This window comes from Pelophylax lessonae (genome assembly GCF_965119305.1).
Source record: "Pelophylax lessonae genome assembly, chromosome: 9".
Lineage (NCBI taxonomy): Eukaryota > Metazoa > Chordata > Amphibia > Anura > Ranidae > Pelophylax > Pelophylax lessonae.
Window position 1 is genome coordinate 60,641,194 of NC_138776.1, and position 17,802 is coordinate 60,658,995.

The 17,802-nt window shown below is 45.9% G+C and overlaps 1 protein-coding gene across 1 annotated transcript in view; it reads right to left on the minus strand.

Moving 5' to 3' along the window:
- Positions 1-17,802, minus strand: part of MCMBP (minichromosome maintenance complex binding protein) — a 41,762-nt gene that overhangs the window by 19,701 nt on the left and 4,259 nt on the right. The window contains exons 2-8 of the mRNA XM_082269297.1: positions 15,188-15,270; positions 5,115-5,255; positions 4,650-4,691; positions 3,958-4,050; positions 3,589-3,727; positions 1,585-1,724; positions 1,024-1,121 (exon numbers count right to left, since the gene is read on the minus strand). Of these exons, the coding sequence (XP_082125423.1) occupies positions 1,024-1,121; positions 1,585-1,724; positions 3,589-3,727; positions 3,958-4,050; positions 4,650-4,691; positions 5,115-5,255; positions 15,188-15,270 (736 nt within the window). The remainder of the gene's footprint in view (positions 1-1,023; positions 1,122-1,584; positions 1,725-3,588; positions 3,728-3,957; positions 4,051-4,649; positions 4,692-5,114; positions 5,256-15,187; positions 15,271-17,802) is intronic.

The following is a 17,802-nucleotide window of genomic DNA, read 5'->3' on the forward strand; positions in this document are numbered from 1 at the left end:
ACCCTAGATAGCAAATCTCAGCTGCTAGAGGTGCTCACAGGTCTGGAGGAGATGTAGAGGTGGCCCACTCCCAAGCTGACTTCACTTTTGCCCTAAATCCATGGGGTCCCAGAACTTCGCCTCCAGTGGCCGTGATTTGCCATCACTGGCGGGACTGGGACAGCTATGTAGATTTTGCATTTGGCCAGATATGCACGGTGACCATTTTTATTCAACTGTCCACTAGATGGCGCATTTCCCTTTTTATATACACAAGCAGTGGGGGAAATCGTATGCTATTCGGACAGGAATCACACAGCATTCCTGTTCAAATCGTATTTGATTCTTTGCACCATTTTTTTTTTGTATTGACCCAAATTGCACTGCAAAGTATCGGTACTCACAGATAAAAACCGGTATCGGTGCAACCCTACTGAAAATACTAGACAACCCAGGTACAAGCTGAAAATACTAGAACACAAGAGCTAGCTCTAGCCAGCTTAGGTAATAAAAACGCAGAGAATATAAAATGCCAATTACTATTAAATATGAATAACACTGGAGATCATTAATCCCATTGCCTTAGGGCAGTGGTCCTCAACCCTGGCCTACAGGGCCCACTAACAGGCATGATTTGCAAGATAACTGAAATACATCCCAGGTGATATCATTTGCTGCTCAGTGATTGCAGTACTCTAGTCTGCATCTCCCCAAGGTAATACCTAAAATCTGGCCTGTTAGTGGGCCCTGTAGGCCAGGGTTGAGGACCACTGCCTTAGGGTACCAAGAAATATTTTTTCCCTGTTGGGAGTAAATTGGACCACACTATCATGCGCTTTTTTTTCCAGGCATCCTCGGTCAGTTTTGGGTTCTTTACATGCAGATTTTCAATATATGTATTCTTTTTTAAATAGACATTTGTTGTTAAACTGGATAGTCCCTTTTCAACCTAACTTTGTAGCTATGTAACATAACTGGAATGATAACTCCTGGATGTGCTACTGGAAAATAACTCATTTGGCAGGGGGTCAGTCATGTTTTTACCTGTCCTCGTTTATGGCACTTAGGGATGGCTCCACCAATAACACCCCATACACCTCCAGAACATCATTCACTTTGAAACTGTCCCAGTTCTCATACACCTGTAAAAGGAAAAAAAAAAAAAAAAAAAAACAGTGATGCATCCAAAAGGCAAATGCTTTCTGCACGGATGATACAACAGACCAGCATGGCATCTATTGATCCCATCAAGTCCAGCAGATCGGAAGATCACCAATCTGTTTTGCTTCGCTAGAGACAGCCATTGTCTGGTCCATCACCACTGTGATCTCCTGAGGGCTTGCCCAGCGAGAGCCCTACTGGTGGGTGGAGCAATAACCCCCAAAATACCACTCTGCTATAAATTTCTCGAATGTAATTTAGATCATTGTTCTGTATGATGGCGTTTCTGCATCAGTAGATACAGGCAATATGCCCCTCACTCTATTGCATGTTCACACCATACAGAATTGCTGCAGGAGCCAATGGAAATGAGCTTACACAACCCTTCCTTCACTCAATGGGTCTTGGAGGACATGTCCCCCCCCTAGTGTGTGTCACATTTACCTTTACTAGACATGCTGGTCCCTTCTCCCCAGGGAGGGGGAAATTGAGATCCAGAGGAGCACTGCTGGCTGGGGCACTTTCCTTTGGCTTCTTCTGTGACTCCATCTCCTGCCTTTTTGGAATATTTGCCTCACTCACATCTGAAGAGAAATACAGACAAGGCCAGATCAGGACAGAAAATTCTACCTCATCCTCCAGAATATCACACAAGTATTACATAACAGATCCTTTTAAAGTCATCATTGATCAACCTTCAAACACAATGAAACTTTTCCCAGAAGGTGAGAAGTCAAGAGCAACCATACACTGCATGTAGTGTAATTGCATATGTACAGTGCATCAGGAAAATATTTACAGCGCTTCAATTTTTCCACACTTTGTTGTGTTACAGCCTTATTTTCAAAATGGAATACATTCATTATTTTCCTCAAAATTCTACAAGGTTTGTTTGAAATCTTTGCAAATTCATAAAACAAAAAAATAAAATAAATCCCATGTACATAAGTATTCCCAGCCTTTGTTCAATACTTTGTTGAAGCACCTTTGGCACCAATTACAACCACAAGTCTTTTTGAGTATGATGCTACAAGCTTGGCACACCTGTTTGCGCAGTTTCTCCCATTCTTCTTTGCAGGACCTCTCAAGTTCCATCAGGTTGGATGGGGAGGGTCGGTGCACAGGCATTTTTAGATCTCCCCAGAGATGTTCAATCGGATTCAAGTCTGGGCTCTGGCTTGTCCACTCAAGGATTTTCACAGAGTTGTCCTGTAGCCACTCCTTTGTTATCTTGGCTGTGTGCTTAGGGTCGTTGTCCTGTTGGAAGATGAACATTCACCCCAGTCTGAGGTCCAGGGCACTCTGGAGCAGGTTTTTATCAAGGATGTCTCTGTACATTGCTGCATTCATCTTTCCCTCGATCCTGACTAGTCTCCCAGCTCCTGCTGCCTGAAAAACATCGCCACAGCATGATGCTGCCACCACCATGCTTCACTGTAGGGATGATATTGGCCAGGTGATGAGCGGTGCCTGATTTCCTCCAGACATGACCCTTGCCATTCAGGCCAAAGAGTTCAATCTTTGTTTCATCAGACCAGAGAATTATGTTTCTCGTAGTCTGACAGTCCTTCAGGAGCCTTTTGGCAAACTCCAGATGGGCTGTCCTGTGCCTTTTACTGATGAGTGGCTTCCGTCATACTCTACCAAACAAGCCTGATTAGTGGAGTGCTGCAGAGTTGGTTGTTCTTCTGGAAGGTTCTCTTCTCTCCACAGAGAAATGCTGGTGTTCTTGGTCACCTCCCTGACTAGGGGGCCTTCTACCCCGATCTCTGTTTGGCTGGGCGGCCCCTGCTCTAGGAAGATTCCTGGTGGTTGCAGACTTTTTCCCTTTACAGATGATAGAGGCCACTGTGCTCATTGGGACCTTCAATGCTGCAGAAGTTTTTCTGGACCCTTCCCCAGATCTGTGTCTTGATACAATCCTGTCTTGGAGTCTAGACAATTCCTTGGACTTCATTGGCTTGGATTATGCTCTGACATGAACTGTTACCTGTGGGACCTTATACAGAAAGGTGTGTGCCTTTCCAAATCATGTCCAATCAACTGAATTTACCACAGGTGGACTCCAATCAAGTTGTAGAAACATCTCAAGGATGATCAGTGGAAACAGGATGCACCTGGGCTTAATTTAGAGTGTCATGGCAAAGGCTGTGAATGCTTATGTACATGGGATTTTATAGTTTTTTTTTATTTTTAAATACATTTGCAAAGATTTCAAACAAACTTCTTTCACATTGTCACTATGGGGTATAATTTTTTGAATTTTGAGCAAAATAATGAATTTAATCCATTTTGGAATGAGGCTGTAACATAACAAAATGTGGAAAAAGTGAAGCGCTGTGAATACTTTCTGGATGCACTGTAAAGTCTATTTGGGGAATTCAAGTCAAAGGAAGGACAGTATTGGTCAGTCAGAGATTGCTGTAGTAGGGACAATGGAGATATTACCTGTGTGCTGTTCTCTGGGGGTAGAAGAGTGTTCATCATCCTCATCGTAGCTGCGTTTTTGGCGGTTGGGGACATAGGAGGTGGAGGGGGTAACTTTGGCCTGGCTGGAGTTGCTGTAGATGTGAACTTGATAAGGAAACTTAAACACAGCTGTAATTTCTAGGCAGACACCTCAACATCTAGTAAAGGTGTGTAGAATGCAGCCAATGAACACCGATAATGCAGACATAGGATCAATTCCTTGTGTTATACACTTCTAGGTATACACAGTGAGAACTGATAGGAGACACAAGCTTGGGGAGGGGAGAACAGTTAGCATCTCTGATAGACCGAGGGCAATTAGGGACTTGCAAAGGATATCTCTTTTACCCAAATGGACTCTCCTGGAACTGGCACACAGTAAAAGGTCTGCCGCTCTGCAGTGACTGTCCGGGAGGAGTTTATATCCACCTCCTGTTGTGGCTGCAACACAATGACAATAGTTAGAACAAAGATCTAAACAGAAACTCTTCTAAAAAATCACATCAGTAAAGGGCTAAAAAAATTTAGCAACAGTTCTCAAAGATCTTTTCCACGGTCCACTAGATATGTCAGCAGTCCTCACAAACATTTCTCAGGGACACCTAGATGTCTGTCAGTCTTCACACAAATCCTGGGGTCACTTTTGGCTCTAAAAAAAGGGAACACCCTCGAAACACATAAGACTGTTGGATACAGACTCTATTTGCTTGAGACAAGCAGGGTGTACAGTCGACCGGGTGACCTAGTCTTTGGTTGCCTGTGACGAGCTTATAACACGGTTTGCATGTATACATCAATTTTGCTTTTATCAAAAAAAAAAAAGTTTAAAAAAAGGTAATGCTCTAGGCTGGTGCACCCTCTTTCGTTTCCAAGTCTCTTAAAACAATTCCCACGGTTACCTAGATGTACTTCCAGTCCTCTCATACATTCCTGGGGTCACGCAGATGCACTGACAGTACTCTTATATAATTTCCGGGGTCACCTAAACGTACCAACAGTCCTCACAAATTCCTGGGTTGACCATTCTCTCTCAAACTCACCGTACAATCTGCCACATCCCGGTATTTGCCGAGGTGCAGAGCCTGGAAATAAAGATGGTGCTCGTTAGGAAGGCCACAGAGGTATATTGTGAGATAATGCAGCATTTATGGTCAGCGAGAGACAACACAAAGTAAACTTTCCCCACCATCCACCATAGCCATTTTCTGATGAACATACACTGGTCAGAAAAGATAAAGAATCAAAGTCTGTAATGAGTGTCTAACATGCATCCCAAAGTGACATCACATAACATTGTGTTCAATTGCTACCGGTAATCTTGAAGTGGGTTTTATTTCTGGCAACAGGCCAAAAACTTCAAGGAACAGAACAGTTTCACTAGAGTGACCAAACTTATTTATAGGGTGGAATGTTTTATACATGCTTCCCCCAGATACAATATAATTTATGTCTTCTAAAAAGGTGTGCCGATATTAAACAACCCCTTTCATATGGCTGTAACTCACCCTTGAGTTGTTGCTGTGGTCCACCGTCTCATAGACTCCCATGTAATACTCCGGATCAAACATGTCCTGCACCATACAGCGGAAACGCACCAGGCTGTTCGGTTTCAGGTAGTGCAGGGGGACATCGTTCACACTGGGGACCTGCAAGACAAGAAATCACATCACAAAGTGGCTTTAGCCTGCACAGCCAACCAACCCCGCCATGACTGCACACAGTTATTTGTGGCGGTAGTGCACCTTTACTTTTGCTATGGAAAACATATTAAAGTCTCTCTCTCTCTCATCTATATACACACACACACACACACGTTCTACTTTACCTGCGCTGTGAAGAGGCTTTAGAAAGAACAGCCCCATTCCCCCTCTTCTCCGGTCCTGAGCCGAGCACGGAGCAGTGGCGTGGCCCCATCCCCTCACTCACTGATTGACAGCAGTCGGAGCCAATGGCGCCCACTGCCATGTCTCAGCCAAAAAGGAGGGACAACCAAGGCTCTCATGCAACATGCCAGGATAGAGATGGGCTCAGATACGTATTAGGGGGGACCGCTGCACACTGAAGGTTTTTTTATCTTAATGCATTACGATAAAAAACCTTCTGCCTTTAGGACCACTTTAAGCTGGCCATACATGAATTGAAATTTGGCTATTTCAGCAGGGACTGGCTAGATCTGATCCATGTATGGGCACTGTGGTTAAACTGACGTCAATCTACCTACTGACTTCTGTTCAACCAGCCTGTTGGAAAATGTCCACAGGATCAACACTTCAGACTATTACCTGCAGTGCTGATCAATGTATTTTGATGGAAGCAAAGTCCCCACGTTGTCAGAGTACAAAGAGATTGCAGGAGTATTCTCCCATCCACCTCGAATGTATAGACAGGGGAAATCAGGTCAGATTTTTTGCGTTTAACCTGCTAGTTGAACGAAAATGTAATAAGACTTATCTACGATTAGCTTTACACTGATCTACTGAGACATTGTCCTGGTGACCGTTGTTACAGAGAGTGAAGGAAAATCTCAGATGAGGTTGTAATAACCAGAAGATGAAGCACCCACTGGGGTCAAAACCCTCACTTTAGTAATAAGTGGCAAGGATTTGTAGAACTAATGACCACAAACATGTAAATCTGACAACCGGATCTCAGCAGGTCCCAATGTGCACCACTTCTCTCCCCAAAATATTCACTGCCGAGATCAATTTTTTAGCTTTGGTTACCTTGGACTCAATCTGTTCATGTTCTGGGGGTACAATATGGTTTACACAGTATTATATATTTCGTATACTTCTCGTAAAGCATCTGGTCCCTCTGCCCTCTCACCCATATCAACAGGAGGCAGAACAATACAGTCTGAGCAAGTTGGCATGTAACAGCAAAGATTAGGTACAGTGAGGGAAAAATGTATTTGATCCCCTGCTGATTTTGTACGTTTGCCCACTGAGAAAGAAATGATCAGTCTAGAATTTTAATGGTAGATTTTTTTAACAGTGAAAGACAGAACAAAAACAATATCCAGAAAAACGCATTTCAAAATAATTATAAATTAAATTTGCATTTTAATGAGTGAAAAGTATTTGATCCCCTATCAATCAGCAAGATTTCTGACTCCTAGGTGTCTTCTATACAGGTAACGAGCTGAGATTAGGAGCACTCTCTTAGGCCCCTTTCACACATATGGTTGTTAGTTCAGATCCGCCTGTCAGTTTTTCAGGCGGATCTGAACGGATGCCCCATGCATCTCTATGGGGCAGCGGATGTCAGCGGAGACATGGCCACTGACATCCAATCCGTCAAATTCGGACGGATGGAAACCCTATTTTCCATCCGTCTGGCGGATCAGATGAGAACGGACGGGCGGGTCCGCTCTCATCCGATTCCCCCATAGAGAACAGCGGGGATCTGACACCTCCATCTCCGACGGATCGATTCCCCGCTGAGCAGAACGGCTCCATCGAAGGAACAGAGCCGTGTGAAAGGGGCCTTAAAGTGAATGCTTCTAATCTCAGCTTGTTACCTGTATAAAAAGACACCTGTCTACAGAAGCAATCAGATTCCAATCTCTTCACCATGGCCAAAACCAAAGAGCTGTCCAAGGATGTCAGGGTCAAGATTGTAGACCTACCAGACCATTGCCAAACAGCTTGGTGAGAGGGTGACAACAGTTGGTGCGATTATTCGCAAAATGAAGCAACACAAAATAACGGTCAATTTCCCTCGGTCTGGGGCTCCATGCAAGATCGCACCTTGTGGAGTTTCAGTGATCATGAGAACGTTTGGGAATCAGCCCAGAACTACACAGGAGAATCTTGGCAATGACCTCAAGGCAGCTGGGACCATAGTCACCAAGAAAACAATTGGTAACACACTACGTTGTGAAGGACTGAAATCCTGCAGCGCCTGCAAGGTCCCCCTGCTCAAGAAAGCACAGGTACAGGCCCATCTGGAGTTGCTAATGAACATCTGAATGATTCAGAGGAGAACTGGGTGAATGCGTTGTGGTCAGATGAGACCATAATTAAACTCTTCGGCATCAACTCAACTCGCTGTGTTTGGAGGAGGAGGAATGCGGCCTATAAACCAAAGAACACCATCCCCACCGACACACATGGAGGTGGAAACAATATGCTTTGGGGGTGTTTTTTCTGTTAAGGGACAGGACAACTTCACCGCAGCAAAGGGATGATGGACAGGGCTATGTACCATCAAATCTCTTCCCTCAGTCAGGGCACTGAAAATGGGTCGTGGATGGGTATTCCAGTATGACAATGACCCAAAATGCACGGCCAAGGCAACAAAAAAAGAGCCCAAGAAGAAGCACATTAAAGTCCTGGAGTGGTCTAGCCAGTCTCCAGACCTTAATCCCATAGAAAATATGTGGAGGGAGCTGAAGGTTCGAGTGAACAAACGTCAGCCTAAAAATTCAAGTTAGACTTACCGGTAACTTGTTTTCCAATAGTCTTTCAGGACAGCACCTTAGAGAGATGGCTCCTCCCTCTCCTCATCAGGAAACACCCCATCCACCAGATTTTAAAAGGAGGCTTCTCCCACCATTCATCAGTTTGTAGAAGAGTACCTCCGGCCCATGCTGGAACACATAAACAGATATGGTTAATCACAGCAATACATTTTATACAATAGGGCGGGATCCTCCTGCTGTCCTGAAAGACTATTGGAAAACAAGTTACCGGTAAGTCTAACTTGAATTTTCCCTAAAACGTCTTTCAGGACAGCACCTTAGAGAGGATTATCGAGACTTACTCAATTTAGGGAGGGACCACAGCTTGCAGGACCTTTCTGCCAAAAGCCTGATCTTCAGCTGCCAAAAGGTCCAACCTATAGTGTCTTGCAAATGTAAAGTAGCTTGACCACGTAGCCGCTTTGCAGATCTGATCTGGAGTGGCACCAGCTTTCTCTGCCCATGTAGTGGCTAACGCTCTAGTAGAGTGAGCTCTGATCCCCTGTGGGGGAGACAATTTCATTTGGGAGTAAGCCTCTGAAATAGCGGATCTGAGCCATCTGGCTATTGATCCTTTTGATGCCTGGCGACCTTTTTTGTTGCCAGAGAAAAGAACAAAAAGAGAGTTTGATGATCTAAACTCTTTAGTAACCTCCAAGTAGTGTATAAGAACCCTTCTTACATCTAGGTAGTGAAAGCTTTCTTCCTTATCTCCTGATGGATTAGGGCAGAAGGTAGGTAACACAATTTCTTGTGAGCGGTTTCTCGTTGAAGCTACTTTTGGGAGAAACCCTGGATCCGTCTTGAGAATTATCCTGTCTGGATATATGGACAAGAAAGGTTCGATAGCTGATAAAGCATGTAATTCACTGATTCTTCTTGCTGATGTTATTGCCACCAAGAAGACCGTCTTGAGGGTAAGGTTTTTTAGTGTAACCGTTTCTAGTGGTTCAAAAGGTTCCTTTGTGAAGGCCTGAAGGACCACCGACAAGTCCCATTTGGGGAAGCTTCTGACAGGCACTGGTCTGGAGCGGGTAAGGGCCCTGAAGAATCTGATGATTAAAGATTCTGAAGAAATGGGCCTTTCCAAGAATACCCCCAGGGCTGTAACTTGTACCTTGAGGGTACTTACTGCCAAACCTTTTCCTGCGCCCTCCTGTAGGAACTCCAAAATTGAAGTAATACTGTTCAATTTTTGATCTTTCGATTCACACCAGGTATTATATGTCTTCCAAACTTTTGCATATATATTCCTTGTGACTTTTTTCCTACTGGAAAGTAGAGTAGCAATTAATGCGTCTGAAAATCCTTTCCTTTTCAGCAGTTGCTCCTCAGATACCAGGCGGTGAGCTTTAGCTTTTCCACTTCTGGATGATAGACTGGACCTTGAAGCAGTAGGTCTTGACGAAGAGGGAGCTGAAAAGCAGGTTTGACTGATAGTTGAAGGACAGTCGAAAACCAAACCCTTTTGGGCCAATAAGGTGTGATCAGGATCACTGAGGCTCTTTCCATTTGGATTTTCCTCAATACCAACGGAATGAGCTGGAAGGGGGGGAAGGCATACCCCAACCTGAACCTCCAGGGATGTGCCAGGGAATCTACTCCCAGAGAGTTGTCGTTTCTGTGGAGTGAGAAGTAAAGTGGAAGTTTTGCATTTTCTTTCGTTGCAAACAGATCCACCTCTGGCTTTCCCCAAGTCTTGGTTATCAACATGAAGACTTCTGGGTTCAAGCTCCATTCTGCTTCTCGGATCTTCTGCCTGCTTAAATAATCCGCCACACTGTTTAGTGTACCTTTTAGGTGGATTGCTGACAAGGAAAGTAACTGCCTTTCCGCCCATTGCAGAATTTCCGTTGCCAAAAGCTGTAGGGTTTTGCTTCTTGTGCCCCCTTGCTTGTTTAGATATGCCACTGTAGTGGCGTTGTCTGAAAGGACTTGAACATGAGTCCCCTGAAGATTTTGAGAGAAGGCAGTTAGGGCTAGGCCGACTGCCTTTAATTCCTTCCAATTTGAGAATTTTCTTGTCTCGGTCTGAGACCAAACCCCCTGTGCCAGGTTTTGGTTCCAGTGGGCTCCCCACCCCCACCTGCTGGCATCCGTTGTTAACCTCTGGTCTGCCGGGAAGGACCAGGCCAAACCCTGAGACAAGGTTATCCGATTTCTCCACCACCAAAGGGACCTCTTGACCTTGGTGGGGATTTTTACCTTTAAGTCCAAAGTCTCTGGATTGTGATCCCAGATTCTGAGGAGGAAATATTGGAGTGGTCGAAAATGCAGCCTTGCCCATTGGACAGCTGGAATTGACGCAGTCAGGTTTCCAAGGACTGACATGATCTCTCTGATCGACCACCACTGATTTGTTTGTAGCCTTGCTACCAAATTCTGTATTTTGACCTGTTTGTCTTCTGGTAGGAAGATTCTTTGTTCCACAGAGCATAACTGAAACCCTAGGAACTGAACCCGCTGAGCCGGTGTGAGATTCGATTTCTTGATGTTCACTATCCATCCCAGAGCTTCTAGATGACCTCTTGCCTTGTGCAGGTCCTCTTGAAGTTTTTCCTTTGACGGGGCAAAGAAAAGCAGGTCGTCCAGGTAAGGCACCACAGAGATTCCCTGAAGGCGGAGGGGAGCTAGACACTCTGCCATTACCTTCGTAAAAATACGAGGGGAGGATGATAGCCCGAAAGGGAGTGCTTTGAATTGGATATGGAGCATTTCCTTTCCCAGATTTACTGCCAACCTTAGGAATCTCTGTGAGTGAGGGGCAATAGGGATATGTAGGTAAGCATCCCTTAAGTCGATTGATGCCATGAAGCATCCTTTTGTTAACAGGGTTCTGACTGTAAGAATTGAGTCCATTCGAAACTTTTTGTACAGAACTGACCTGTTTAATGGTTTCAGATTCAGTATAAGACGAAAATCCCCCGATGGTTTCTTTATCAAAAATATGTGGGAATAAAATCCCTGATGTTGTTCCTCCACTGGAACTGGACAGACAACTCCCTGTCGCCTCAGGTCCTTTAACAGGTCCATCATAGCCAGGGCTTTTTCTGCATCTCTTGGGAGGTTTGTGACAAAGAACCTTTCGGGTGGCGTCTCTGAAAACTCTATGTTGTAGCCTTGGGACAGCATACCCAGAATGTATTGATTTTCTGTTATGGCTGCCCAATAGGGGAGGAATTCCCTCAATCTTCCTCCCACCGGCAATGTCTTGTCATTGTGTTTTGTTGGTTGACACAGGAGGATGGAAGAGAACACCTCCTTTCCCTTTGGGTTTTTGTGTCGACCAGTTTCTTCTCTTCTCCTGGGGTCTGCTATTTTGCTGAGCTTTTTGAGGTCGAAAAAGCTTCTTTGCTGCCTGTTTCTTCTTCACAGGAAAAGACTTCTTTTTGTCTGCTGTTCTATCTAGAACAGAGTCTAGCCCAGGCCCGAATAGTAGATCCCCTTGAAAAGGAAGTCCACACAGCTTATTTTTAGAAGCTGTATCTCCAGGCCATGTCTTTAACCAAAGAGCCCTTCTGGCTGAGTTGGATAAAGCTGCAGATCTTGCTGTCATCTTCACTGACTCTGCTGAAGCGTCGGCAATGAAGGCTATGGCCGTGGAGAGCGTGGAAAAGGAATCCAAAATTTCCTGTTTAGGTGAGTCTGCTGTGATGTGTGCTTTTAGCTGGCTAAGCCAGTATTCCAAATTCCTGGACACACAGGTTACTGCCATGGCAGGTTTCAGACTCCCCATGATGGATTGCCAGGATCTCTTAAGTTGCTGGTCCATCTTCTTATCCATGGGATCCCTTAGTATTCCCATGTCTTCAAATGCTAGGTCTGTTGACCTAGAAACCTGGGAGAAGGCTGCATCAATCTTTGGCATCTTATTCCAGGGAGCTCCTGGGTCCTCATCAAAAGGAAATCGCCTTTTAAAGGCTTTAGGGAAGAAGGTTTTCTTTTCCGGATCAGTCCACTCATGTTTAATTGCATCTGAGATGGTCTGATGCACTGGGAAGATACGGCCCTTAGGCTCTTCCAAGCCTGCATACATTTTGTCATGTAGGGACAGTTCCTTCTTTTCCTCCTCTAGACCCAGGGTGATGTAAACTGCCCTCAGGAGACCATCCACTTGCTCTAAGGATAGTTTGTATTTAGTGGGCCTGTGTGCCCCTCCCTCCTCTTCTTCCTCTGAATCCTCCTTGGAATGCGAGGGGGAATTATCTCCTTGGGTGGAAGGAACCCCTTCTGTCCCCACCGAAGGAAGCAATTGTGAACCCTGAGAGGACAGTGAGGCTGATGGCTGACTCAGGGCAGGGTCCTGTAGGGATGACCGAAAAGATTGGATGGTAGCATCCAATTCCTTCCTTACAGATGCGACTAAATCGCCACAAACTGTAGATGCTTCTTCCTTTACTAGTGCATCAATACATCCCTGGCAAAGTGTCTTTTTCCAACTTTCCGACAACTTTGCTTTGCATGAAGGACACTTTCTCTTGAAAACAGTTTCAGAGCTTTTAGCCTGGAAGACATGAATGGGAAAACATACACATGCTTCTTAAAAGTCAGCCTGATTCTCAGGGCCACCAAAGGTGCACAGAAAGACATTTAAAGGGAAGTCCCATGTGCCCTGACAGGCCCCCAGCCACCGGGGGGAAAGATAAAAGGGATGGAGAGAGACCCCACAGTAAGATAGGCCATATAAAGATACCCCTTACCTGGGCCTTACTGGTGCCTGTGCCTGTCCCACTCGCTGAAGAAGCTTCCATCGCTTGGCAGCGGTATCACCCGTGGCTTCGGTACCGGTTCCGGAGACCAAAGCGCACCTGCACTGGACCGGATCCGGAATAAGGCACCAGCTTGCTCCTCCCTTCTTCCTCTGCGTCCGGCGGAAATGACGCCATACGCCCCCTGCAGAACGCTGCCCTTTCCGGAACCTCACTTCCGGTCCGGACGAGCGTCACTCGATCCGGAGAAATGGCGGCAATTTTGAAAAAAAAAAAAAGGCGGCGGACCTAAGAAAAATCGTTCCGCTCCTCCAAGATGCCTTCCCAGGGCTGTGCTCTGCGGGGTCTTGACTCAGCCTAGAGCACTGAAGAGGAAGAAGGAGCCCATGCACTGCAGTCGGTCGCGTGAATGGGAGAAGCAATCGTCTCCAAAAAAGGGTAGGTGGACGTAGGAAGCCCGGTCTCTCAGGATAGCACCTTAAGAGCCCAGCTCCCCACAGAGGTGTTCCTCGGCCGGAGGAAACACAAAAACTGATGAATGGTGGGAGAAGCCTCCTTTTAAAATCTGGTGGATGGGGTGTTTCCTGATGAGGAGAGGGAGGAGCCATCTCTCTAAGGTGCTGTCCTGAAAGACGTTTTAGGGAAAACCCTAATGACTTGGAGAGGATCTGCAAAGGCGAGTGGGACAAAATCCCTCCTGAAATGTGTGCAAACCTGGTGGCCAACTACAAGAAACGTCTCACCTTTGTGATCGCCAAAAAGAGTTTTGCCACCAAGTACGAAGTCATGTTTTGAGAAGAGGTCAAATACTTATTTCACTCATTGAAATGCAAATCAACTTATAATTTTTTAAATGCATTTTTCTGGATATTTTTGTTATTCTCTCACTGTTAAAATAAATCTACTATTAAAATTATAGACTGATCATTTCTCTGTCAGTGGGCAAATGCACAAAATCAGCAGGGGATAAAATACTTTTTTTCCCCTCACTGTAGGTACGAAGATCCCTGAAAGGACATTGTATCCAAGGAAAAAAAAAAAAAAAAGACGACGACATTCCCAGCAGAGTCTGCACACAATACATAGGATAAGGCCGGTGTCATGAAGCAGAGAAATACCCCCCAGTGTCATGAAAGAGAAATACCCCCAGGGGTTTTCAGGCAGCAAAAAGAATCAACTAGGATTAAAAATAGTATCTTTATTGTGAAATGATAAAAAAAATGATACTGACATAATTATTTCACAATAAGGCCCCGTTCACACTGGGGCGATCCGACTTCCCGGGGCGACCTCACAGGTCGCGGCACGCTACTCGCACCGCGACCTCGGAGCGGCCGGAACAGACTTCATAACATTGAAGTCAATGCAGGTCGCTCCAAAGAAGCTCCGGACCCTTTTTCTAAGTCGGAGCGACTTGTGTCGCTCCTATTAGAACGGGTCCACAGCTTCTCTATGCCAGGCGACCTACAGCGACCTGTCAGGCGACCAGGTCGCCCCAGTGTGAACGGGTCTAAAGATGAACTATTTTTAATTACTCCTAGTTGATTCTCTCTCTCCTAGCTATATTGGGGTGTGCTGTCTTCTCCATTTACTTGTGTTGTTCCTTCTCCAAGGCCGGTGTCATTAATTAGGAACATATATTCAAGTTGGGTTTCACCAGTCACATACCCATACCAGAGCCACACATTTAACAAGATAAAAGTCACTATGGTTTTGCAAATATTGTAAAACCAACAACCACCTCTGGGAAAGCTGAGCAGCCAACTATGGCACTTTTCCACTGCAAGTACCGGCTCGGCTCTACTAGGCCCTGCTTGGTCCGGTTTGCTTTTCCACTGCTGGTACCGCATGGTATGGTGTTGGAACGGTTCGGTACGGTATGGTTTGCCTTTCCACTAAAGTAGTACTAAAGTTAAGTGGGTGGGATAACAACGGGGTGGGTGAGATTCCCTGACCAATCAGTGGCTAGTAGTGACTGCATGCAAAGGATTGTGGGATATGGTACCGGGTATGGTACCTCTTGGAACCACAATCGAGGTGGTACTGTTTTTGAGAGCCGTACCATTCGGTTCCATGCAGTGGAAAAGCGCCGCCGTACCATACCGTTCCTACACCATACCATGCGGTACTAGCAGTGGAAAAGCACAAAAGCGGGCCAAATCGTTCGGTTCCACGCAGCCGAAAAGCACCACAAGAGAGGCAGGAACCCTGCATGACCCAGGAGACTGACTACCCTGTATATTCTCTACTAAAACATTAATGCCAGTCTATCTATGGCTACAGTGAGGTTTTCATCAAAAGCATATTTCATGGATAATTATAGCCCCGTATACCAGGACTCAGTCTGGCAGCTGGCGCTCACATTCTCAGCACACATCATTAATATAATACACGTGCCATTACTTACCCAGCATGACTGATTCTCCTTTATCTTCTCCTGAAAATAATTTGTCACCTTCTGTTCCCAGCCTGGAAGAGCCCCACTTTCCTCTGAAACACAAAATGTATGAAAAATGACAATCCTCTACATATAGTGCTGGAATAGTCCTATCCCTACAATTCTAGAAAGTCTCCATCCCAGAACAGCATTGCTCCCCAAAGATACATTTTCTATATAAAGTGTTGCCAGCTTAGAAAAGTCCCACACAATTCGGGCAACTACCAAGCTTCCTGGCAGGAAACTATCAAAAGTTGCGTTGCCACATTAATCACGTCAGCCCTGGAACATTTTACCCCCTTAATGACACGGCCATTTTTCGCGATTCGGCACTGCGTTGCTTTAATTATCAATTGCGCGGTCGTGCGACGCTGTACCCAAATACATCTGCTGTCCTTTTTTTCCCCCCACAAAAAGCGCTTTCTTTTGGTGGCATTTGATCACCTCTGCGGTTTTTCGTTTTTGCACTATAAAAAAAAAAAAAAAAAAAAAAGTGTCACTTTTGAAAAAACACCAATATTTTCTACTTTCTGCTATAAAACATTCCCAATAAAAAAAAATCTATTTTTTTTTTATCAGTTTAGGCCAATTTGCATTGTGCTACATATTTTTAGTAAAAAAAAAAAAAAAACTCAAAAAGTATATAATTGGTTTGCGCAAAAGTTACAGCATTTACAAACTACAGGATAGAATTCTGGACTTTTTATTTATTTTTTTTATTATTAATAGCAGCGATTTTTATTGGGACTGCAACATTGCGGCGGACAAATCTGACACTAAGTGACACTTTTTGGGGATCAGTGACATTAAGTCCCCATTCACACTAGCGCGACTTGTCAGGTGACTTGGTCGCCTAACAAGTCGCGGTGGGTCGCCTGCCATTGATTAGCGCAGGACCAGTTCTAATAGGAGCGACACAAGTCGCTCCGACTTAGAAAAAGGGTCCGGAGCTTCTTTGGGGCGACCTGGAGGCGACTTGCATTGACGTCAATGATATGAAGTCCGTGCATGTCGCGCCGAGGTCGCGGTGCACCGCGACTTCACAGGTCGCCCCGGCAAGTCGTGTCGCCCCAGTGTGAATGGGCTCTAATACAGTGATCAGTGCTAAATAATATGCACTGTTACTATATAAAAATGACACTGGAAGGGGTTAGCACTGGGGGTGATCAAGGGGTTAAATGTGTTCCCTAGGTGTGCTTAAAGCGGAGTTCCACCCAAAAGTGGAACTTCCGCATTAGGGAGTCCTGACCCCCTGACATGCCACATTTGGCATGTCATTTTTTTGGAGGGGAGCGAGTACCTCGTTTTGAAAGGTACCCACTCCCACTTCCGCTCGGAGCGCCCTGAACGGAAGTTCTCCTCTCCCCCTCCCTCCCTGCAATCTTCTGGGACATGTCAGAGGTCCCAGAAGATTGCCGGCCAATCACGGCGCGCAGCGCGACTCGCGCATGCGCAGTGGGTACCCGGCTGTGAAGCCGCAAACTGTCACAGCCGGGTGCCCACAGCAGTGATGCCGGCGCCGAGGGAGAGGATCGAGGCTTCGGGCGGCCGCATCGCTGGACCGTTGGACAGGTGAGTGAATGGCTGGAACTCCGCTTTAATAACGGTGTGGGGGATGGGTTGGACACAGGCAGAGAGATCAGTGATTCAGCTTAGATGAATCACACAATCTTTTCCCTGTCACTGACAGGAGAGCCATCTTGCACGATTTACATTCCAGGCGGCTCTCCTGTCAGTTTTGCCAAAGATCACGGGAGGCCGGCGGCGATTGAGCCTGCTCATCCCACAGTCTGCCTCCCACTGTGTCTAATCACAGCGGGAGTGCGACTCCGGCAGTGCATGCTGCCAAAACAGAGTGCACATAAATACGTAGATCTACGCGATTAAAGTGGAGTTCCACCCTATTTTTATACTTACCTCCATCTTCTCGCTCCGGGTCACCTGAAAAAGAAATGGATAATCGCATATTTTTTTTTTTTTACTTACCTCGTAGCGAAGAAAAAATACTTACCTTACTTCCTTCCTCGGCCGCGGCCCGTCGTCACTTCCTGGCTCTGCAATGATTCCTGGGAGCTGAACGTCATTGCTCCCAGGAATCATTGCGCCTGCACCGGCCCCGACGTCAGTTCCGGGTCGCGCGCGTCATCCCCTTCTAAACAGCTTCTGGGCATGCCCAGAAGCTGTAGAGGGATGACGCGCGCGACCCGGAAGTGATGTCGGGGCCGGCGCAGAGCATCGTGGGACCAAAGAAGGCGGAAGAAGACGCCGAAGGGGATCTCGCTGGCTTCAAGCTGCCCACATCTGAGATGGCAGCGCTGGACAAGACGTTTGCAAGGTAAGTATTTGTCCTAACAGGTAAGTGCAACCCAGGACAGATTAGAGGCTAGCCATTGTGGAATGCACTAGCCCTGACTGTCCCGGGGGAATTAAAAAAAAAAAAAAAATCCAGGGTGGAACTCCGCTTTAAGCGCAGCGGACCCGCCCTTTCGCAGTAAGTCTGTGTGGGGCGGTCGGCAAGTGGTTAAAGTGGAACTAAACCTATCGATTAGTTAAAAAAAAAAAAAGTTACATTCCTAGAATGCTAG